The sequence below is a fragment of the Camelus bactrianus genome, chromosome 3 (genome assembly GCF_048773025.1).
Source record: "Camelus bactrianus isolate YW-2024 breed Bactrian camel chromosome 3, ASM4877302v1, whole genome shotgun sequence".
NCBI classification, from domain to species: Eukaryota; Metazoa; Chordata; class Mammalia; order Artiodactyla; family Camelidae; genus Camelus; species Camelus bactrianus.
The window spans coordinates 78,312,688-78,338,381 of NC_133541.1; the positions used below are offsets into that span (position 1 = coordinate 78,312,688).

The 25,694-nt window shown below is 38.3% G+C and overlaps 1 protein-coding gene across 1 annotated transcript in view; it reads left to right on the top strand.

Annotated features, from left to right (window-relative positions):
• MCC (MCC regulator of WNT signaling pathway) overlaps positions 1-25,694 on the top strand; it is a 386,552-nt gene that overhangs the window by 78,830 nt on the left and 282,028 nt on the right. The window contains exon 3 of the mRNA XM_074360457.1: positions 1,210-1,457. Coding sequence (XP_074216558.1) covers positions 1,210-1,457 — 248 coding nt within the window. The remainder of the gene's footprint in view (positions 1-1,209; positions 1,458-25,694) is intronic.

Here is a 25,694-nt window from a genome sequence, read left to right on the forward strand (position 1 = left end):
ATGGGGAAATTAGGGTTAAAACAGAGTGAATGAGACGATATTAAAAATGTCTACAATTCTGTGAGCCTAGGGAACTTGGGGAATCACGCTAGTGTTGACCAGAAGGAATTTGTGAAGAGCGACTGGAGGAGAAGAGTTGGTCTTTCCATGGTTAGGCTTCAAGTATCAGCAAACATCAAATTGTGTTCTCCAGATGATTGGATTTGGTGGCATGGTGACACAGGAGCACTAATTAACTTTCTTTGTTGTCATAGCCTAATGTCTCTTCCAGCTCTTAAATTTATAATCCTTTGACCTTTATTGAGACTTACAGCTGGAGCAATATGAACAAACTATTTCCCCAAGGAGTTTAGAAAGAGAGAAAAGAACAAGACGTATATGTCCAGAGTCAAATGGTACGTCCTCCATAAACGTTCTTGGCCAGCATAGCGTTGTTGTTTTTATTCCTTTTATTCTTCTTTCTGTTTCTTTAGTTTGAGAACCTATATGCTGAATATTCTTCTCTAATCCATCCACAGACTCCACCTACCCCTCTTGTCTTAGATCCACCCACGTCACACATTTACATTATGTCCTAGACCTGGAAGACATTTGGGAATTTGATCCCTGCTCTAAGGCTTAGGGGTTACTAATTGCTGATGGGAAGGTAGAAAATACTCAAAGAAAATCAGGAAAAACCAGAGGGAGGTGAGCACAGAGTCATGAAAGTCGAGATTAAATAACATTTTAAAGAAGCACTAAAATTAGCTGGTTGGTCCAGAAAGCTGAAAACCAAGCTTGTTGAAACCTTTGTTGTTCTTCTACAATTTGACTAGATTTTAAACTCTGCCAAGAGTAGAAACAGTATCTTTTCTATGTTCTGAAACTTTATCTTGCGGTGAGGTTACAGTGCTATACTCTACAGGTAATTCATCAATTTCAAAAGAAAAAAGGAGGGAAGGGTGTGGACACAGGAAGAAAAAGAGAACAAAGGATTTAAAGTTGCCTCACTCTTCCAAATAATAATAAAGTTCTTGTCTAGAATAATCCAAGTGAAACAGATCTTTTTGCACACTTACCACTTTTCCAGGAGCAATGAGAATGGTGAAGTAGTTTTCCTACGTGTGGATATATTCAAGAAATACTCCTTTTTTTTCTTCCCATTAACCATTTTCTCCAGCTCAAATGTCTCTCCTAACAAGTTTTTCTTCTCTTCAACCCCTTCTGTAGAAATGACTTGTTGATGGTCTGTCGCCAGCTGAATATGGAAGAGTCTGTAGCTGAGATCATGAACCAACTGGGCGCAGATGAAAACGGAAAGATTTCCTTTCAGGATTTTACAAGGCGCCGCATGCAGCTCGTCAGAGAAATTAGGAAGGAGGAAGTAGGCCTTTCTGAGAAGTCAGACAACTGCTGTAAAAAGAAGAAGCTGAGGGACAGAATTGCCTCCTGGCCCACAAGCAGCGACAACAGTCTGGGTAGGTACAACCGGGTGACACTTGGATAGTGCACCATGCACCCTGCTTCATGACCTCCCTGAAAGGGGCTGCCCAGCCCTGCTGCCTTGTGCCCAGGCTGACTTCTGGTCCACACTTGCCCTGGGTGAGCGCTCACTAATCCCCTAGTTCTGTCCTGTGGCCTCACGGTTCCTGGTTTACTGCTTTCTTTGTTTTAGTCCTTCCATTTCCCACGTGTGATAATGCACGCAGACAGCCATGAGAGAGGCAGGGCAGACTGAGTGGGAAGGGTGGTCGTCGCATCAGCAGGCCTCAGAAACAATTTGGGGACTTACTCAAAGTTTGGTTCAGATCTGCACAGTGAGATTTTTAACCATTTCTTTTTAATTTAGTGTTTAAAAATGCTTTTACAAACATAGTTTTCCTGTCCATAAGTATTATTGTTTCCTCCTAATGAAAGATAAGTAATTTAAGGAAAATCTTTGAAATGTTGATAATTATTGAAGCTGAGTGATGGGGATATGGGGTTTATTAGTCATCTTTTTAAGCACTCAGATATATATAAAGTTCATAACTTTCTGCAATAGAAAGTTTAAAAGAAAAGATGCATCTTAAAGGTATAACCTGAACAAAGGGATGCAGCAGAGGGTCTGAATTTTCTACCTGTGCTTCAGGGAACTTTTTCCCTTGGAAATGTCTCCAGGATCTCTCTTTGTTTCTTCCTCTGCTAGGAAGATCTAATGGCAAGAAGCTGCATGTTAATTGTCCATCATTTGTTAAATATATACTAATTAGCTTGCATAATTCTGTACTGCCCCACCACACACACACACCCACACACACCCACCCACCCACACACACACACACACACACACACACCCTGAACGGTATTCCTGGCAGTGGAGTAATTTGGAGCATTATTATTGAGTAATTGAAATAATAAAAATGTCCTCATATCCCCTGTGCCTTACTAATCTTAATGGATTCCATTTTAGCTTCAAATCAGATGTCTGGTAATGCATGTGCTCTCAGAGTAATATGTGGAAATATTTAATTTTTGAAATAACATTTTTCTGAGTGTTAAAGTAATATATGTTCATTATAGAAAAATAATGGGGAAGAGACAAGCAAAAGAAAGTAAAAATCATCCTTAATATCTCACCACCCAGAAATAATAACTACTGCTTACATTTTCACCCCCCACTTCTCATGTGTGTGTATGTGTGATTTAATTTTTTTTTTTTTTACTAGTTTTCACATACTTTCCATCTAGTTTTATATCCTGCAGTTTTTCCTTTGCATTTCCTCATGCTTTTAAATAGTATTAGAAAGCATGATTTATAATGGTTGTGTGACATAAAATGGACACTTGGTAATATTTATTAAATGAAAGAATGAGTGGAGTTCTTTTTGCTAAGCTGCGTTTTCTAATTTCTCTGCCAAGAACTTGGACTTCTGATATAAATACATAAGCACACATATGCATATATATTTGATGGGTTAAATAAACTGTGGTACATCTCAATAATTGAATATCATATAGCCATTAAAGAAATATATAAATGCACATCAAATGTGTTTATAGAAGGAATACTTGGATGGAAAAAATTATACTAACTTTAGAAAATATATTGTATTTTAATGTGTAGTAAGTGTTTATAAAATATTCCGAAAGGAACAATTGTGATGGAATTGCTGCCCTCATCTATTAGCTTGACCATCTCCTAAGATTGCCCCAACTTGTTGAAAAATAATTCCCTTTCATTCTTTTCTATAACCACATACCCTTAAAGAAGAGGTAACTGAAAGGAGGTGAATCATAAAACATGTCATGAACTGAGGAAATGCCAGCACATGTAAAACCTTTTACCACTTGATCCTGGTCGTTAAGGCTTCAGAGTCATATTATTTGAGTGTGAATCCTGGTTCCATCACTTTCTGCCTATACCACACTAGACAATTTACTTACTCTCTCTGTAGCTCAGTTTCCTCATTAAGTGTAATGTGAGAATAATTATTGTAATTTGGAGGAATAAAGAAGCTAAGAGGCACATAAAACAATACCTGGCACATAATAAGCCCTAGACACAAACTAAGTTAATATTGTTATTATTATTACCACTCAGTTTTATTTCCTGAAGATTGTCACAATTACAACTCATAGGCTGGAAAACAACTTCCTGTTCAGTCTAATGTGAATCAAATGCATTTAAAAAATCTGTAATAAGTATACAAATATTTGTGTGTTCAGTTAGTCCTTCTCTTTTCTACATCCTTCCTCTTTCCTTTGGATTCTGTAGAGCTAAACTCTAGGATCCCCCATCTTGGGGTTGGGGGAAGAAGCCCTTTCTTGAAAGCAATGCACCTTCTAACTGCTACCTCACTTCTCTGCTCCTCTTCACAGCAAAACTTCTTGAAGAGTTAGTCTACCAACGTTGAATGTTTATCAGTCCTCGCCTCTCATTCTTCCTTCAACCCACTCTTCCCAGCTCCAGGCATCAGCCCTCCCCTGCCCCTGCTCTGACTGCCTCCATGTTGACCAACCCAGCGGCTCCTCCCCTGTCTTCATGTAGATCTTTGGCATTCGCTCAGCTGACTACTCCTTCCCTCCAGCTGTGCTTTATTTTCTTGGACTTCTCAACACCACCTTCTGCTGGGTTTCTGTCTACTGTTTTGACTTCCCTTTCTCTCTCTTCCTCTCCTTCTCTCTTGTTCACTCCTCTTCTCCTGGACTACTCCCAAATTTTGAGGGGCTTTGGGATCACATTTTCTCCCTAGATGATCTCATGTGGTCTCATGACTTTAAATACTATTTTTGTGTCAGTGACTCCCAAATGTGTGTATCTAGACCTGCCCTTTCCTTTGAGCTTCAGAATCAGGTAAAACCGACACATATCCCTGGATGTCCTACAGACTCAACCTTCCTTAACATGCTCAGAAAGGATTTTTGGTTCCTGTCCCCACCCTTCCTCCCAGGGTCATTCCTCTCCCTGGGAGGAATCCCACCCCCATCTCTCCCCATCAAGGAAATATCACATCCTCTAGTTTGCTCAAGGCAGCAAATCCTGCTCTCTCTGTCACCAAAGTACATACAGAACTTGTCCACTTCCTTGGCTCTCCTGCCACCACCCTTTTCTAAATCACCATCATGACTTGCCTCGGCTACTAAAAGAACCTGCACCTGGCCTCCTGATTGCTCCCTTGACTCCCAACATTTCATTCGTTACCCTGCAGTCAGAGTGGTCTTTTAACATTGTGAAAACATACTTAGGTCATCCCCATGCCTGCAACGCTCCATAGCTTCCGTATCACCTAAAATAAAGTCCAGTTCCTTACCGCAGTCTAGCCCATACCCACCACTCGAAGCTGATCTCCTAACGATTCCCCTGACTTACCATGACATAGGCTTCAGCCTCATTGGCCTTACTGCTGTTTCGCTGACCTAGCAAATTCACCCAGCCTCCAGCCATCGCCCTGTTTGTTCCCTCTCATCTAGAACACTCTTCTTTTTGACCTTCTCTTTGCAAGGCTGACTCTTTCCTGTTATTCAGATTTCAACTTAAATAGCCCCTCTTTGGAGAGGTCTTTCCAAGCTGATGTAACCTCTCCTCATTTCTTCTTTCACATCCCTTATTGCTTCACACCCCTAATTCTTATCTGACATTGTATTAAGTGCTTACTCAAACACTTATTTATCTGTCTCCCCTAGTGCAATGACAGCTCCAGCAGAGTAAAAATGTTAGCCTTGCTGGGGCACTGCTATGCCCCAGCCCTGAGAACAGTACCTGCGCATGGGACGTGCTCCATGCATATTTGTTGAAGGAATGAATGAGTGAATGAGCAGTGCTCTGTGTTCACGCTCTTGTAGGGATTCACAGAGGTGCAGTGCATACCTCCAGACACTAAGTAACTTATAATTTAATTGTGGAGTCATAAACACATGACAAATCAGATCTCAATAAGGTCTAAGTTAGAGTCAGTGAAACTTTAGAGGCCATTGAATGGTGGGGAAGATAAGGTCTATAAGGAAATCTGAGAAATGCTACAAGCAGGAGTTCTAGGAAAGGGTTGAAATTTTACCTGTGACTGCATCGTGAAGGGAAGTAGAAACAATGCTGTGCTGTAGCAAGAAGAGCCTGAGAGAAACTTAGGTTTACCAGTTAAGTATCAGAAAAATTTTATTGTCAGCCCTGTCACTTCACAGCACATCCACAGCAGGGAGTTGAGTTGGCAGAAAAAGAAGACCTGTCAAAACATGACATGCTCAATTGGGAAGAAGAATTTCAATAGATTCATTTTTTTCCCAAATGTTTTCCTCAGCACACTGATTTCAAGAGGTGGTCACAAATATTGTGTGGAGAAAGAATTTCTTCGAGAAATGCATTTGAAAACTTTGGGTTAAATTAGATGAACAGTTTTCTTTACTGGGAGACATCTCAGAGCCTTTGATGTGCTAACGTTTCTTGTGAATCTCCAGGAGAAGAATGAACTATATAGCATTTTCCACATTTAATTGACCATAAACTTTTATTTACAGATCTTCTCTTTGGCCTTTCTCAAATACACTTTGGGGAAAAATTAAGGTATCTGATCAACTAGATCATAATAGATTTTTGTATCTATTTTAAGTCATCTTAGAAATAGTACTTTAAAATGTTATGCCTTTCAGGTACCAGCTATATAAAATTTAATAGTTACAGCATTAAGAGTAATAAATGAAGTTTAAAAATCACCAATATTTACAATGTGCAAAGCAATTTTCTAGGAATTTACTTGTATTATATGCTAAAAAGAAAAATCCCAGTTTTACCGCTGACTTGCTGTGGGACTCAGGCTCTGTTCTGATTATTCTGAGCTTTACTTTTCTTGTCTCTAAAGAGAGAGTGCTAATACCTACATTATAGGGTATTTGGAAGGACTAGTGAGATGTCACTTGTCAAGTTCCCCTACAGTGTCTATTCACATTAGGTTTTCCATAAATAATAGTATTGCTTAATCATCATTTTCATCTCTAATCCTCGTGACTCCTTTCCAAGTTTAATAATAGAATCCTCCTTGTAAGGAAAAGGACACTGAGACTCAGAGAAGTTAACTAACTTGCTGTAAGCCACAGAGCTACTAAGGAGTTGAGAACGCTAAGACATTACTTATTGAAAGAGATAATTCTTTGAGTCCCCCAAAGTCTAATTTTTGCTTAGAAACTGTCTTGAGGACCAAGATGCAAATTTAAGAGAACACTGTCATCCAGAGGCCACTCCCAGCAATTGCAGACACACGGTCCCCACGGTCTTGAGGAGGGATCTGAGGACAATGCCTGTGAGAGAAGCCCATCTCTTTGGCAACAAAGTGACAGCATACATTATTTATGTGGTTGTGTGTGTGCTGCCTAGTTTCCCAGTGTAAATTTATTTCCCAAAATAAATAATCTAGATTCGTTATAATTATTCATAATTTTCATTTACAAGTTTTGTGATTTGTAATTTTTCATTTTAAAATTAAAAAGATTTAAATTTAAATCACATATAAAAATTGTGATTTAAAGTTTTTTTCAGTTTTCTTTGTGATGAGAAAAGACTCTGGAGTTTAAAAAAATTGCTAGCATTAGGCATTTATATATGTTAGCAGTTGCAACAGAGCCTTTATTCAAACATCCCCTTTTAAATAAAGTTTTTTACTTCAACCAAGCTGTAAACTTTACAGGTGATTTCCACATTCCTGTCCAATGTGTGAATTATGTGGAAGAGGTAGTGCTTCAGGGTGATGACCACTGAAAAAAAGTGCTGAACTGCCTGAAGAGAGCTGATATAAGCCTGCAAGCTTGTGTGATGAGGCTGTTACACGTCTGTGCTTTCCAGATCTTTGGGGGTACTTGTTTTTCTTCTTTTGGTCAGGTCTCAGAGAGCCCAAGAACTGATTTGAGTCAAATCCCCATGATTTTAAAACATTGTTTAATACAGTAGACATTAAAACCTGCTAATTAATGCAACTAAATTTAATTTATGCTAAGATTAGAACAACGGGCACAATTTCCAATAACCTGTATCTTCAAAGATGCTTTATTGGCCTTTCCTTGAAATATATTCCCACCTGAGGTGTCAGCCTTCGTTACTGCTCTGACGGTGGCCCTGTGGTCCAGGAGGAACATACAAAGTACTGACGTTTCTTGGAGAAACTAATAGCAAGAATTGTCCTTAATAGGAACTCAAAGTAAAAAGTTAGATCAAAGAATATGTAGCTCAGACTGGAAAGACTCCACACCCCACAAGCCTGAGGAAGGAAATGTAAAGAGATATTCTGATTCCTCAGCAGATTTAAAGAGACAAATAAGCAGACCCCAGAATTTTGGTTTAGCATCTGGCTTTTAAAAAATTAAAAACCACAATTAGTTAATATACTCCAAACCTGTCTAGTCCTGACACATCCCAATTTTTTTTCAGAATGACTGTTACTCTTAAATATTGTTGCATTTTTTCTGTGTATAAATATTTTTCTAAACTCTTAAAACCGGTTAAATTAAGTAAGACAAGAATTCAACACTTTTAAATCCAATTAAATTGACACTAGTATGTGGAGTTCTGGCTGGTAAATTAAGACAAAAGGTTTAACTCCTTTATGCACCCTGGATGAGAAATTAATAATCAACACAGAGTCTTTTAAATAAAATCATTCATGAGAGTGATTCATTGTTAAAAATACTGCCCAGCTAGCATGAAACCAGACTAAAGTTACAGTAGTTTTTAGCCCAATTGAAGGTTTCAGGAAGTTTGCTTTTTTGTTGGTGGTACTGATAGCTTTTACATACTCTAAGCCCCATGTCATAGGGTAAACAATATGTTTATTTATTCTACTTCTAAATTGGGAGTTAGAATAGGCTTCTAAAGTCTTTAAGTAATAGGTACCATGTTACGTTCTTCTGTTGCATTCTGAGGGTACTGCCAGCAACTGTCTATAGACCGACTGTTTTTAGATTTAGTGTGGGTAGACTTAGTTCTTGATTAACTTAGTCCACTTGTATCCCTTTTCATTAATCTTTGTCCTTCCTGTCCTTGCGCAGTCCCTCATCCCCACTGGCTCGTCTGTTCATACTTCTCAGGTTGTCGCTGCCCTGGTCCAGATCTGCGTCCTCCCCCCATCTTCTGAATTACTGCAGTTTCCTCCTAACTGTTCTTTTTGCCTGATTCCAGTTGATGCTACTATGACTTCCTAATATTTAAATATGTACTCATGGTAAAAATGCACTGATTCTCCTTTCTCTGCTTAGTAGACTCTGAACTGAGGTGTCGAGACTGCTTACCATCCAGTGGGCTGCTCCTACCTTATCTCGTCTTCTTCCCCATCACTTTTTTTTTTAATTGAGGTACAGTCAGTTACAATGTGTCAATTTCTGGTGTACAGCACAATGTCCGAGTCATGCATATACATACATATATTTGTTTTCATATTCTTTTTCATTAAAGGTTATTACAAGATATTGAAGATAGTTCCCTGTGCTATGCAGAAAAATTTGTTTTTATCTACTTTTATATATAGTGGTTAACCTTTGCAAATCTCAGACTCCCAGATTTATCCCTTCCCACCCATTCCCCCCAGTAACCATAAAATTATTTACTGTGTCTGCGCATCTGTTTCTGTTTTGTAGGTGAGTTCATTAGTGTCCTCTTTTTTCTTTTTCTTTTCCTTTTTATTTTTTTTTTAGATTCCATATATGAGTGATATCATATGGTATTTTTCTTTATCTTTCTGGCTTACCTCACTTAGAATGATGATCTCCAAGTCCATCCATGTTGCTGCAAATGGCAGTATTTTATTCTTTTTCAGATGGATGCTTAGCTTCAGTGTTGCTGGCCTTCTTGTTGATACTTTCCCCTCAAACCTGCTTTTTGAGTTTGGTTCCTTCTGTACGATATTAGTTAGAGCTTTCTGGTGACAGGTGACAAACACAACACTAATATTTTGAAGGGGAAGGGAAGAAGGAGGGGGAGGGAGGGAAGCATGAGTATATGGGAGAAGTCTAGGCAGTTAGATGTAGCACAAATAGTTCAAGGGACTCAGAGGTCATCAATCTTCTTCTGTCCATGCCTCAGCCCTTTCCTTAAAAATGGCTTTATTCTCAGGCTCCTTGTTGTGGCCGACAGCAGTCCTGGGATTACTCCCGTTCTTTCGAGCAACCACAAGAGAAAAGAGGGATTTTTCTCTTCACAGCAGCTCCACAAAAATCCCAGAAATTGGCCTCCTAGGTTTTCCTGGTCCATATACCTCTCCCTGGACAGGTCCCTCTGGCCAGAAAAGTGCAGTGGTCTGATCAGCCAGGCCTGGACCACATACTTAACCTGTAGGATAGGAGTGGAGTTGTTTCTGTTCACATAATATGGACTGAGCGTTGAGGAAAGGAGGCGGGGAATCAAGGTGCTGTCACCATAGGAAGAGGGAATGGATGCTGAGCAGGCAGAAAATGCAGATGTCCACCACATGGCCCTTCTCTATGTAAGTCTTGTCTCCTTTCTTTTTTTTGAATATGTACTCTTACAGTTTTCAAAAGGCTTTAACAATGCTGCATGAAACTGACATGTACACATATATATTTAGCAACTAGGAGATTCATATGTGTCTTGTCACACAACCAATTTGTAAAAATTTTTAATGAATTCTGTTTTTTAAATCTGCTTCTATTATATCCTATGCCTACATCTAGCATTGTTATAATTATTCATTTATATGTCTGTCTCCTGTGTTATACATGATAAAAAATCTTTCATCAAAATGGGTATAGACAGAACATATCTCAGCATAATAAAGGCCGTTTGTGACAAATCCGTGGCTACATAATACTCAGTGGTGAAAAGCTGAAAGCCTTCCCACTAAATTCAGAAACAAGGCAAGGATGCCCATCTTAATTACCACTTCTATATAACATAGTTTTGGAAGTCCTAGCCAGAGCAGCCAGGCAAGGAATGCTGGAGAAGGTGTGTAGAAAAGGGAACCCTAGTACACTATTGATATGAAAAAAAGCCACTGTGAAAAACAGTATGGAGGTTCCTCAGAAAACTAAAATTAGGACTACCAAATGATCCAGCAAGTCCACCTCGGGTGTATATCCGGAAAAAAAGAAAAGACTAACTTAAAAAAAAAGAAAAAAACATATAACCCAATAAAGTTGTTCACAGCAGGACTATTTACAATAGTCAAGATATGGAAGCAACCCAAATGTCAGCCCAGTAGTCTGTTGATTAAGAAGAGATGTGAGATACATATATAAACACAAACATTTATATATATATTTATATTTATATGTATATATGAATATTACTCAGCCATAATAAAAGAATGAAATACTGTCGTTTGCAACAGTGTGTCCACATGTATCTCTAGGTCCATATGGACCTAGAAAATATGCTTAGTGAAATTAGTCAGACAAAGACAAATACTATATGATATCACTTATATGTGGAATCTAAAAAATAATACAAATGAATGTATATACAAAATGGAAACGGACTCACAGACATAGAAAACAAACTTACCAAAGAGGAAAGTGGGGAGGGACAAATTAGGGGTGTGGGATTAACATATACACACTACTATGTATAAAATAGATAAGCAACAAGGTCCTACTGTGTAGCACAGGGAATTACACCCATTATCTTGTAATAACCTATAATGGAATATAATCTACAAAAATACTGAATCCCTAAAACTAACATAGTTCAGGGATTAAACGAGTTTAAACTTGCTGTGGTGATCGTTTTGCAGTGTGTATGTGTATCGAATCATCACTTTACACACCTTAAACTTACATATGTTATACATCAATAATAATAAAGCTAGAAAAACAAAATACATGAATAGAACTACTGAAAGATTATATATGATGGAGTGAAAAATATGTGAGGTAAACAAGATGTGCCAAAGGAGATGAGAAAGGAAAAGTATTGTTGGTCAGGGAGACGAGAAAAGACTCCTGATAAAAAGTAAAGCCCAAGCTGGTCTTACGGAACTGGAAAGAATTAGAAGGATGCAGAAATAAGAAAACACACCTGGGTGGTGATGAGCTAGAGAAGAGTTCATTAGAAAGTAAGTGACCTGCAATTGAATTAAATGTCCCTCAGACTCATTATGTGAATGTTTGGGGAGCACAGGGAAGTGGTTGGGGGTTGGAGGAGGACTAAAAGCCCCCGAAACAATGTGGTACATCTTCTTAAGCCATCAATTTAATTGATTGTTTGGAGCTAAAGTTGTGTAACTTGGTATTTTTTTCAAATTGTATTAAAATAAATGCTGATAGATGTAGAGTAGAATTCAAAATTCAAATGAATTTTCAAGGTAAAACATGAGACCTCAAGGAAATCTCTGACTTGGAGGTAATTCAGTCTATCCCCCAGACTTCTTTGACTCTCCTGTCTTTGGAGTACTTTCATGGAAAAGACTGAGAAACACTGTATTAAAGGATCCCTTTAAAAGTGTATAAACCCTGGAGCTTCTTTCTCTTCGAGTTTGTTTTCTTGGGCTGTTTCAGGTTCTTGACATTTGAGTTGATAGTTGCTCTGGTACCAGGCAGAGCCCATCAGGGGCAATGAGTAAAGAAGACCTAAGGCTGCCCAAACACTGTTTAGATCATCAGCAAAGGCATTTTCTGGAGTGGCTATTGCAATGGCTTTGATAAGAAAGAAAAGAAAAGAAAAGGTGAGAGGGAGAGAGAGAGAAAGAGGGAGAAAAAGAGAAAGGGAGAGAAAGAAAGAAAAAGAAAAAGAGGGAGAGAGGGAGGGAAGAAAAGAAAGAAAGGAAGAGAAAGAAAGAGAAAGTATAGAAGGTCCAACTCAGCATGTACACGGAAGCAATCCTGCAGGAAAATCTTGATTACCCAGAAGCAGCTTATATGTGGCAAACCTTGCTTTCAAATTATGAGCATAATTAAGGATATAACATAATAGTGTCCTTAATATTGCTCACAAATTTAGTAACCTGAAAACCAGCATCATCCATTAAAACAAAACATTCCCCTTTCCCCTAAGCCAGGGAAAACATGAAACACTAAAATAGAGGAAATCTGTTTGGGTTTAGTCTGAGAAGTCATGTCACTTGCCATGAGGCGACTAAGAGATCTTCTGAATAAGACAGTGGGAGAGGACATTGTGAATCATTCTCCCTCATTCCCAACACCACCAAATTATAGCCTCACTGGTTATTTAAGGTGTTGTATGTTCTCAGATAACTGAACACACATATTCAATGTGAGTACAAAACAGCTAACAAAACCAAAGACAACAGATGTTTTTGACATCATCTGAGACAGTGAGAATGATAAAGAGTCACTGGCATGTTATTTCTCAATCAGGATGAAACTATTTCTCTATTGGGTATATTTGAACTTCAGTTCTTTGTGTATATGTGTATGTGTGCATGTAAACTTTAAATTCTTCCACTTAAGATGTCAAATTCTATTTATGGTACACTGGCTTTCATGTCTCCATTCTGCAGTCACTGCAGAAAGAAGGAAGAGAGAAAATACGGTATATATGTTTTTTAACTTTTAAGCAAGCATGTATAAGATCACTGGATTCTCAGGTATTTCTTGAGATATTAAGTATTTTAGATTTCTTTTGTAGATTAGTACCTTCTGTAATAAAATACGTGCTTCTGTGGTGGTCTAAATTCTTGTAAAATGATGTCTCAAGTAGTGCAAACTCCTGTCTTACTTCCCAATTTTGTCTTTTAAAAAATTTTTTTGAGCACCAATTTTTTAAAAATATACTTTTATTGAAGTATAGTCAGTTGACAATGTGTCAATTTCTGGTGTACAGCACAATACTTCAGTCATACAGGAACATGCATATATTCGTTTTCATATTCTTTTTAACCATAAGTTACTACAAGATACTGAATATAGTTTCTTGTGCTATACAGTATAAACTTGTTGTTTATCTATCTTATATATAGTAGTTAGTATCTGCAAATCTCAAGCTTCCAATTTATCCCTTCCCACCCCCGATTTTGTCCTTTACTGGCATTTCAAGCTATTTAGTGCTGCTCTTTGTAAATATATTATTTTAGACTGCTTCCCAGAGGCATTAATCACTTCATTTTAGTCAGTATGAAACAAAGAGTTCATGGAAATGCAGGTGTGCTTATCTCAGGTGGTAACCCTGGCATGAAGGGTGCCGGTGATTACCTATGTTGATTGTATCTTTTGAACCACACAGAACACAATAAAATTGTTCATCTGTTTTCTCTCCAGCATGATTTAACTGAGGCAGTTCATTGTGTCACTGTTTTTATGGGATGCTGAAGCCATTCCAACTTCAGTGGCAGTGGTACAACTTGGCATGATTTTAGATACTTTTTATGGAATAAAAATGATTACTTGGCTGAGATAAGAGCTCAGTCTGTTCACAGAAAGTGTTTAGTTTGGCTGGACTATTTTATTGTCCATTGTTCATTCTAGAGAAATTGTCACTCAACGTTATAATTGCAAAAGGTTCAGGAAGGCTTATTTTGCTTCCTGTTTTATCTCTTGTGAGACTACTGCAAGTTCACTGGACAACATAAATGAAAGGGCATTAATAAATGACTGTTTAAATCAATTAAATTTTTATGGTTGTTTTGGAAGAATTTTGTATGGTTTCCAGTTGATCCATTTAAGTTTGCTATCTACAAGAAAATCTAGTTGAAGGAGAATTTAATCCAGTACCTGGTGTATTTATTTAGCTCTCATTTTATGAGTGCATATCAGTCAGTTCTAGGTAAACTTTAATGCAAAAAATTACCTTGTCAGATTTTTCTTTTGGTATTTATAGTGTTTTCTTTGACTTATCTGACTTAACATTTAGAGTACTTTGATAAAAATTTTCCCTTGAATTATAAGATGACAGCCCAGAGACTCTGTTAAATATCATCTAGTTTCACCCTCTATGTAGTGTATATAGATGAGGAAATGGAGACGTGGAGGGTTAAATAATAATTCTCAGGTCACAGAGTTAGTTGGTGGCATGGCTGGGACTAGACTGCAACTCTCCTGGCTCCTGGTTTGTTTTTCTACTAATTCACCCTGCTGTGTTCCTCCTTCTTTTTCTCTTGCTATATTAACAAAAACTCAGAATTCCAGCCTCTAAGATTGTTTGTTTTTCCATTAGGAATTTCTGTGTAGAGATTTAGGACTCTGAGCTCCCTGAAATCCCAAGGAGTAAATTTAGTCACCAATCTCACCTGTCCCAGTTGCTTTCATGCCAAAAATGCTTATATTTTTATAGCACTTCACATTTTGCCCTTTTCTTTTCCTTTTTTTTTTTTTGAATGTGGAGATTTTTTAATAGCACATTATGTTTAAGGCTCCACAGTTATTAACAGACCAGGCTAGTATATACAGACTATCAAAGTGCTGCTTTATTTGTTTATTTTTTAGTTTTTGTTGCTTTCAGGGGAAAGTAATTAGGTTAATTTATTTTTAATGGGGGCACTGGGGATTGAACACAGGACCTTGTGCCTGCTGAGCATGCTCTCTACCACTTGAGCTATACCCTCCCCCCTGCCCTTTTCTTTTTACTTGGGTTATATTATTCTTCAAAGGATTTTCACTTACTGTATCTTTTTTAGATAACAGTAACTAGGCCTAGAATCTGAGGGATGTATACAGTAACATTTCCACCTTACCGGGTGTATGTCAACATAGCACTTAGAAGTCATCCATCTCCAAACTTGCCAGTGGATGGTACTGGCTCTTGGGCAAAAACTCATATAAAAAAAGAACCCATTGCAAGTGTACACCTCTTGTATGACTATTGAGACCACAGTATATGATAAATACTTAGGTCTGCAGTCCATCACCTGGGAAAGAGTAGGTTCTCAGATGCAGAACTGCAGCTCAAAAGAAAGGGTTGCAAATGTTTACTAAGAGCAGGCAGACAACATACATGAGTGACGTGGACCAGATGGAGGCCCCAGCAAACCAGTGCACATTTGCAGAGAGGCAGCCGACGCTCAACTCCAGCCAGACGTGGGAGTGGGAACCACATTTCCCGACCTTGTGTGTGTTTGTTCAGTGCCAGAAAATGCTTTTGTTTTTTAAAAATAGGATCTCTCCAAATTTTCAATACTGATGACTACATTTTTTTAAAATGTTTTTTAACTAGAGCAGAATCAACAAAATATACCTGAGGACCAGATACAGTTCATAACCCACCAGTCTGCAGCTTCTGTCAGAAGAAAGCCTTACATCAACAGAGTAGGAAGTGGTTTGTTTCTGAGCCTTCATCCCTCGCTTTTGGGATAAGAGGAATTGGACTATCTAGTCTTCTGCTCTTAAACACTGGGAACTGGGGCAATACTCTAATATAGGGCTGGACTGGGAAACAGGGTGGGACAGGGATGGTACCCCAAAAAGTAAATCTCTGATATGCCTGATTTCCTAGTTTGGTGCTATGTGTATGTTAATTTCTCTTTAGTTGTTTATAAAATCTTTCATGAGTGCTGCCACTTTGCTTCATTTGGGGTATTAAGGAAGAACAATTGTCCGTTATTGGGCCACAATGTCAAAGGGGCAACAGCTCTGCCTCTTCATGGCCTGGGAATGGTTGCAGGATAATTAGAGGGAAACCTTGAAGGGGAAGGTGACCACAGAGGATAATGGGTGTGATTACCAGGTTCTGTTACATGTCTGTTGTGGAGATTCTACCCCCATTGCCAGCCTTGTAAGGGAAGAGGTTTGTTTTTATTGAGAGAGTTTTCTATCTTCTTCCAGCTTCCTGCTGATTTGCTTTGCTGTTGATTAAGTTATACCGTTAGAGTCTGTTCCTTTGGTTTATCACCAAGAAATGCTTTTGTTGTCATTTTTTTAAAATACCAGAGAATATAGTTAGCCTTATAAGTCATTCATACTGTGTATTAAAAAAATGATCAGACTTTTTACTTGAACTGGCTCTGATGAGGGAAATCTAAGGGAGAAATCCTGAAGGACAGACGTGGATGGGGGAGAATGAATGCTGTGTAAGAAACCTGAGGAATAAAGGAGGTAGGGCTTAGGAAAAACATTTTGTCTTTTTAACTTCTGCCTACGTCTGGTCTGGTAAGTTCCCATTCATCCAGTAATAGCATAGATCAGTGTTTCCTAAGCGGGGCTCAGTATGCTGCCATACTTTTAGGAATGGTGATCTTAGGTCTCAGAGTTGGAATAGGTCATGTGGCTGAAAGGAGCAAACAACCAAGGAGCACCAAGACAACTGAGGAATTCCTCTAAAAGGAAAGCTGGAGGGCGGAGGGTATAGTTCAGTGGTAGGGTGTGTGTTCAGCCTGCACAAAGTCCTGGGCTTAATCCCCAGGACTTCCATTAAAAAATAAATAAATAAATAAATGCATTAATAAACCTAATTACCCCCCAACAATAACAACAACAAAATAAAATGAAAGATAGAGACCAAAACAAGTAGAAGAACTTAAAGGGAACAGAGACTGTGCAAGGAGAATCTTCAAAATAGTCCCTCTTTAATGTCCTGTGAAATACAGGGGAAAATGTTGTATCCACAAAAAAAGAACAGGATAAAAAGAAACATTAAAAAAAACCTACTATGGAAAAAATACAACATAAATTAAAAGTTCAACAAAAAGAATGACAAATAAATAAAAGAATATCTTCCAGAAAGAGAAACAGAGAAACAAAGGAATGTAAGGTAGGAGAGAAAAGATAAGAAAAATTCGAGAGCTGGTACAGGAGGTCTACCAACCAAAAGAGAAAAGAAGATAGAGGGGAAGAAATCATCAGCAAAATGGTCCATGAATTGTCATCCAAACCGAAGGATGTGAATTTCCTGATAGAGAGGACCTACCAAGTATCACCTGCCACAACACATGAAGACGTATTGTGAACTTTCTTAACACTAAAAACGGAAAAAAAGATAAATTTCTACTAGACCTCCAAAAAAAGGAGTTAGCCTAGGAAGAGAAATACTTGGAACCGTGAAATGAAGAGTGAAGACAAGTTAGAAGTGAAGCAAAATGGTCCTCAGAATCGGTCTAGATTAGAGCAGGTCATAAACTCCAGGAGAAATTTTTCTGACCAGATTTGATGGAATATCTATGCATCTTAAATTATTAACAGGAGATTTAGATAATTAGCTAAGAATCTGAGGCTGAATTCATGATATGTAGAAACTAAACAAACAAAAATACCAAAAATGTTTTAATTTTGGGGAAAACAAAAAATTGTTCAAGGAAAGAAAAGTAGGCATGGCCCATTTATGAACATATAGTTTTTATCATCATAATTCAAAGACATATTTTAAAGAACAAATACTGATTTCCATATCAAGTAACATGATGGGATATCAGGATGTATATTCTATCTGACATAATTCATAAATCTGAAATAACTATACTTTTAAAGCCCTCCTGTAACACATTGAATATCTAGCAAAATTGTAAAATTTATGAGTCTAAAATCTAGGTCAGTGAGGGAACTTGGAGCATCAAGCCACTTTTACCTTGAGATTATTGTCTGAACCTGGTAAAATTGAATTTTGAATTGCCTTGTGGGTCCTGGAAACAGAAGCCAAATTCCAAAGACTGCTCAGGTAGGAAATTTTATAAAATATATCTTTTTTTCAAACACTGGAATACTGGAGGGCTGTAGCCTCTGTGTAAGTTTGAGCCAGAACTATATCACCCCATATACTACCATCGGACTATTCTACGGGGAGATGCCTTAGAGATGAGTAAAAAGCAGTTCTAAAAGTATCTCCGCAAATAATTTTCCAGGGACTATAAGCAACTCAGTATCTCAAAGTACTACGTATGTAAGACTACATACCATGAGCAAGAACTAACATAAAAAACAAAGCCACCAAGATTTCATTTATTGGAATTACCAGACTCAGAATATAAAGTAATTATGTTTACTGTGTTCAGAAAGAAAATCTAAGGTGGAAAAAGAAAACCAAAAAACCAAGCAGATTTGAAAAAGAACCAAATGGACATCTCAGAATCAGAAGTGTTAAAACTGATATAAAACTCGATTAAAATTAACAACAAATTAGTTAGAGATGAAGAGAGAATTAGTGAATAGAAGCAAGATTACATGGCATTATAAAGCACAGAAGAAGAAACACATGTAAAATGTAAAATATGAAAGAGAGACTGAGAGCCAGGAAATTTTAACAAAGTAAAATTGGATTCTCAGAAAGAGAGGAAAGAAAGAATGAAGCAGAAGTAGCATTTAAGGGGGAGGGTATAGCTCAGTGGTAGATTGTGTGCTTAGCATGCACGACAGGACCTCCATTAAAAAATAAATAAATAAATAAACCTAATTACCTCCCCCCTCAAAAAAGAACAAAACAGAAGTAGCATTTGAATGGCTCAGAATTTTTGAAAATTGATAATAAAATATATTAACCAGTAGATTCCAGAATCCCAATGAGTCCTAAGCAGGAACTATGACAAGAAATACAAGTATCAAGTTACATAAGTAGATAATTAGATACACTTTAGTGAGCCTGTAGAACACCAAAGATAAAGAGAAAGTCTACAAAAGTACTTTTTGAAAGTCAGATTACTTTCAAAGGAGCAACATATAGGCTGAGAACAGACTCCCAAGAATGATGGAAGGCAGTAGGCATTCCTCTGTTCCCTATGTGCTGAGAAAAGATAGTTGACAAGTTAACACATCATACCCAGCAAAAGCATCTTTCAAGAACCAGGGTGAAATTAAGATATTTAAAGACATTGACACAACATTGTAAAATGACTATAACTTAGTAAAAAAAAAAGTTTAAAAAAAAGATATTTAAAGACAGACATAAAGCTGCAGAAGATCGTCATTAAGAGATATTCTAAAGGATATATTTAAAACAAAATGAAAGTGGTTCCGGATGGAAGTTCTGAGTTGGAAGGGAGAAAGAAGGAAAAAGAAAGTGGTAACTATGTGGATAAACTTAAATTAAATAAGCAATATAAAACAATAATACTTCTCTTAGAGTTTTAAGAGAAATAAATATACAATAGAAACACATAGGTTGGGAGTGGGATTTCAAGTTTTCTAAAGTTCTTATATTGTCCAGAGATAGGTAAAGATATTGATAAACTATAGATTCTGATAATTTAAGGATGTATGTTGTAATTTCTATCATAATCAGTAAAATAGAAAGCATTTAACTCTCAAACCTACAGATGTAAAATATGGAACGAGAAAGTGTTTCAAAAGGCAAGAAAACAGAAATATAGAATAAGAAGACATATAGGAAGAACAAAACAAGATGAAAGATTAATCTTTGTATTAGTATTTAAATTAAATGTAAATAGATTAAATTCTACCATTAAAGACATACATGGTAAAACTGGATTGTAAATATCTGCTCATGGGCTGTTTACAAGGGATAAATCAAAAAACAATGGAAAGTTTGAAAGTAAAACAATGGAAAAGTGTATTTAAGCCTTCCTCAACAAAAGAAATCTGGAGCAGCTACAAGAATACAAAACAAAACTGTCTTTAAGTGAAAGAGTAGGGTGTGGTTTTTTTTCCCCGACACCAAATATATCATTCCAATACCAAGTCTCTGATTCTTTGACACCAGTCAGGTGTCCAACAATTCAGCTCAACCCTGACAAGAACTACGTCGGGTTAGCGCAGACCCTACAAGTTAAAGTGTCAGTCCCACAACCCTGCTCCCACTTCCGTTACCAGCCATGGGAGGGGGTCCCGTGGCTCCCCGTACTTCTTCCCACCAGCTACAAATTCAGGGGTTTCCATGACACCTCCCTCAGGTTTGATAATTTCCACAATGACACAGAACTCAAGAAAAGTGCTGTATTTATTTTTACAGTTTATTATAAAGGTACGATAAGTTAACAGCCAGATAAAGAGGTATATAGGGTAAGACCCAGAAAGATCCCAAGCACAGGAGCCCCTGTCCCCTTGGATTTGGCTTGCACCACCTTCCCAGCACGTGGATGTGTTCAATGACTTAGACGCTCCTGAATCCTGTTGTTAAGGGCACTTTACTGAGGTTTCATTTTGTAGGCGTGTTGATTAAATCACTGGCTGCTGACAGTTGACGTCATTCTCTTGCCTCTAGAACCCCATTTTTCCCCTCCCTTTGAGTCATCTCATTAATGTACAAATGATAACTCATCACTCAGGAAATTCTGAGACTTTTAGGAGCTCTGAGCCAGGAAAAGGTAGCAAAAACCAATATATAGTTTTTACTATACCACAAAAGCATTATTTGAAGTAGGCTTATTTCAAAATGGTGAAGGATTAAATTCACCAGAAAGATGGAATGATTTAAAATTTGTATATACCCCCCAAAAAGGCTCAAAACACACAAAAATTGACACCTGCAAGAGAAATATACCAATTTACAGTCGTTATGAAAGATACTAGAATTCTTATCATTAATTACTGGAATAAGCAGACCAAAAAAAAAAAAAAACCAAAACCCCAAATCAATAAAGCTTCATAAGATTTGATCAGCCCGATTAATAAGCTTGACATAATGGTCACATAAGGCCCACTCCATTCCAACAACTATAAGATACACCTTTTTTTCGAGTGTACGTGGAACATTTGTAAAATGTGTTCACATACAGGCCATAAAACAGATCTCAACAGCTTTAAAAGGATTGATATAATATAGGCCATGTGTTCTGAATACAGTGCAGTGAACATATAAATCAAAACACTACCAAAACCCCATATAATAGGAAATTAGGAAACATACTCTGAAACAGTTCATGGATCTAAGACAAAATTATGAACATTCAAAAATAATTTGAACTGAAAGATTATGAAAATATCAATTGAAATGGAGCAGTTAGAGGAAATTTTATAGCTGTCTATGCATGTATTAGAAGATAAAAGAAAAAAGGCTGAGTTGAGCATCCATTCCCAGAGTCTAGAAAGAGAACAGCAAAATAAACACAAATAAAAAAGAAAGGATATAATAAAGATAAGAACCAAAATCAAGGACATAGAAAACAAGCACACAATATAGAGGCACAATATAGACTGAAAATAGTTTATTAAAAGACTTAGAAAATCGATATCTTCCTGGCAAGAATGCTAAAGTGAAAAAAGAGAAGGCACAAATAATCGTTAAAAAAGAAAAGTAATAAAGGCCATTAGAGAGCAAAGATTGGTTGCTGAGTGGGAAGGTTTTACTGCCAAGTGGGCAACCCAATCAAGCATGGAGTCCAGGAGACTCCCCAGGTTGAGGTTGGGGGAGAGTAGACCACGGACTGTCTGGGTTCAGCGTTAGGAGGGCAAACCACTTGGGCACTGTGGATTGGCAGTAGCCCAGTTTGTCAGTTGGCTGCACTCTGGACTGGCTGAAGGTCTTCATATTCATGAATGTGCATATACCCTTAGCTCAAAACTTCCCCAGGTTTACTGTTGGGGAGACACTGCTTTGGGAAAGATCCCCAGTGTTCTCCTTACTTGCTGCAAGTAATAATAAATCCTTCCTTCTCCTGAGGTTCACCCACCAAGAGATGAACCCTGTTTTCAAGTAACAATAAGATAGTGTTAATACAGGTTTCAGGATCCCCTAAACATTCTGCATTACCATCTGCCTGTGATGTGATGAGAGACCCCCAGGCATTTAAATGAAGGTTGGAAAAGGATGAACTGGAGGTAGAAAACAGAGGGGTGGCTAGGGTGGCCAGAGCACAGATCTGATATGAATAAATAAGTTGTGCCTTCCCTGCCTCGGAGCCGCTGCTGCCCCTGATGCTGCTGCTGCCGGACCGGGCAGACTTCCTCACTGCACCGGGCACAGGCTTTGTGGGGAGGCCAGATGGTCTGCGCAAGTAAGAGCTGGCCAGTAGAATGGGGAAGCAAAGTCTATCATACCCCGAAGACTTTGACTCATTAGTGGAACATTCCTTACTCAGAGACACATAACTTTGGCCCTGACCTAACTGGCTATTTTCATTGTCTCTAATACTAGATGTTAAGCACAAAACTACTGATGAAATTTTAGCCACTGGATAGGTGCCAAAGGTTTGTTTTTAAGAATTAGTCTTTTTAAACAGGTACCTCTCAGAACCTAGGAGGGTATACATTTCTGTCACATATTTGTTCCCTGTTAACTTGTGTAAAATGAATTCCAAATAACTACAATTGTGAAGTATGACCAAATAATTGCTAACATTTTGTTGGCCAGTTTATCATATATCAAGGATTGTCTAATATGTTCCACATATTATAATCTTATTTAATTCTCAGACACCTCTATGAAATACATATTGCTTTCTCCATTTTAAAGATGAGACAGCTGAGGCTTGGGTTAAGTAATTTGCTTGAAGGTCACATAGCTGGTCATGGTGGCTCTTTATTTGACTTCAAGAAATCTAACTACAGAACCCCAGCTCTTAACCACTATTCTGTGCAAACAAGTAAGTCTACAAAATGAAGCTGAAAGAGGGAAAATGTCTTTTTCTAAAAATGGAAAAAATGGATTATTTATTCATAGACTGTGGGTAGATCTAAATAAGGTAATACATGCAAGATTCTTAGAACAGTACCTGGTCCTTAGTGGCTTTGAATAGATGTTAGTTGTCATGATTGTTTTGAGTATCTGTAAGGTGAATTTCAGGAGTTCCATGTTGGTTTGCTTTATTCTCACAGGAGGCTTGGCCCATGGGAAGGTGGCATGGTGCCTTTGGTAAATAAGCACAGTAATTGCAAGCTTTGGAACCAAACCTGGGTGGCACTTTGAAAATGGGATTAAAATCCTAGCATGTAGCTGCCAAGAACCCAGCAGGGCAAGGATCTCAGGGCTTGGCAGATTTTCTGTTCCAGCATGCTCTCTGAAAGCAGGGTTTTCCCAGTAATGTATTTTATAAACATGTCAAATTGCCACTTGTTTCCTGTGCTTTTCTGATAAGAGAAACAGTTGGAATCTGTGTTCGACCACCTTTAAACATTAAATATTTAGTTTAAAAAAAAGAATATATCTTACCTCTTACTTCAGAGCAAGCACCCTGTAGGATTATGGTGGCAGATATTGTGGCCTCCTTTGGTTCTGTGTGCGCAGAGACCTCTAGGCCCAGGGAGTGCTTTGGTCTTGGGTATTTAAAGCAATGCCATACAGTTACTTTCCCTGTGGGCCTGGAGAGCAGCTGCTCAGTGGTTGTTATGGACTGAATATTTGTTTCCCCCGATAATTCATATGTTGAAGCCCTGTCCCCTCATGTGATAGTAGTTGGAGATGGGCCTTCAGGAGGTGAGCAGAGTTAGATGAGGTCATGATGATGGGGCCCTCATGATGGAATTCGTGCCCTTATAAAAGAGATACCAGATAGCCTAGAGAGCCTGGGGGACAGTATAGATGTAATGGTGTCATGCTAAGGATAAGAAAACACAGCCATCTGCCCATGGTCAACAGGCTCCTTTGAGCTTAGCAAGGGAGTGAAGAGAGACTGGCATGACAGTGAGCCTAGAGACATCAGGTACCATCATGCTTCAAAGGGCGAAAGGAAGACCTGCATTTTGAAGTTCTTCAGTGAGTTCTTCCCAATTAAATGACTAATTTTGCCTCAGGAATATTGGGTTTTATCCAGAAATATCTAATTTGAAGACAGATTAAAAGAGGGTAATGGGAATAGTCTACTGCATTTTTTGAAAATGTACTTCCCTTTTTCTGGTCCATTAAAGTGGATGCTAATATGATTGCCTGGGCTCCTTAGCAGAGGATCTGAGTTCTCAGCATCACTTGAGCAAAAATTGTTACGGTGATAGTGTGAGGGCCTTTTGATCTTGCTGATTAACATGGAGCTTGGCTAACCTGATTATATGACTCTGCCAGAAACTGGGTTTGGGACTGTTAATACAGCATAATAAATTCAAATGAAGCTTCCTTGGGCTGTCTTATCCCAGAAATATGTTTCATTATTTGAAAATGAATCTCTTGAGTTGCATAAAGAAAAAGTCTAAGTGTAAAATTTATTTTGATTTTTAAAATTAATCTCCATGTTGCTTTTCCCATTTAGGAAGTAAAACCCTGGCCTACTACCACTGTAAATAATCCAGGAATCCATTCAGTAAATGTATGTTAAATGCCTGAAATGTCACAGGCTCTGTGCAAGGTACGGGTGATACTGCGGTGAAACATGAAAGGCCAGGGCCCTACCGTACGCTTAGATGTCTGATGTATGAGCTGTAAGGCCATCAGTGATTCAGCCTGTTTTCAGCTCCGAGCTCAGCCAGTCTTCCTGGCACACATTGCCAGGGCCGGGACAGAAAGCGTGAGGCAGCTGGTTAGACAGAGAGCATTCAGAGGAGCGGGAGGAGGCAGAGCAGGCATTTTGGAGTCCATGTTGAAGGAAAGCAAAACCTCCCTTGCAGTCCAACGGATAGCTTTTACTATTAAAATAAACTTCGGGCAATTGCAAACATAGTAACAAAATTGTCTGCTTTGACACAAAGACATGTCGCCCAGCCATACAGCACTGGACGAAAAGAGCGTTAGGTCAGACTGACTGAAGAAGATCAGCAGAACATGAGCAGCAGAGGAAAACCATCTGGCGTGGCTGCAGAAAAAGACAGTTTTTCTAATGACATTGATGAAATTCACCAGTACCCCGTACAGGGAGGTGGAAAATTCATGTCAGAACCCACTTACATAATTTGTAGTTTGCTCTACGTAATTATATGCAAGTAAATTGTAGAGTAATCTGTTTATGTTCCCTTTTCATAGTAAAAATTGTAATTTTAATGAATCCCTTTTTATATATTTAAAAGTCATGTATTAAAGACCCAGCAGAATGAAAGCTCCACAGACAGGGAGTGCAGTTCTCTGTGTGCACTGCTATGTCCCCAGTACCCAGCACAGTGCCTGTGTGTAGACCTTTGTCTTGTTTGCTGGCTGCCCAGGCCTTCTGAATACTCTTCCTACATTTAGGAAGGATCTCACCTTACAAATCCTACCTCCTCAAAGTGGAAGCCAGAAAACAAACTTCCCAGCCTCCCTTGCAGCTAAGACAGGCATGTAAGCCAGGATCCACTAACCAGCTGCATATGCGAGGGGCTCAGAAGTGAGCAACACAAAGAAGCAAGCTTTATTCAAAATCTCATTTTTCTAGCAAAGGTGGCAAGTGAAGCATCGGGCTCTTCCCTCCAGTAAGCATTCCCTGGACATCTCCCATCCCTCTCGGGGCAGTCGGGTGAGATACGCCTTCTCTAGGTCTACTTTTCATTGTACTTCCCCATGCTAATATAATGATTAGCATCTTTTATTAGGTTCTAATCTGCTGTGATAGTTAAAGTAATGCTAGCTGCCC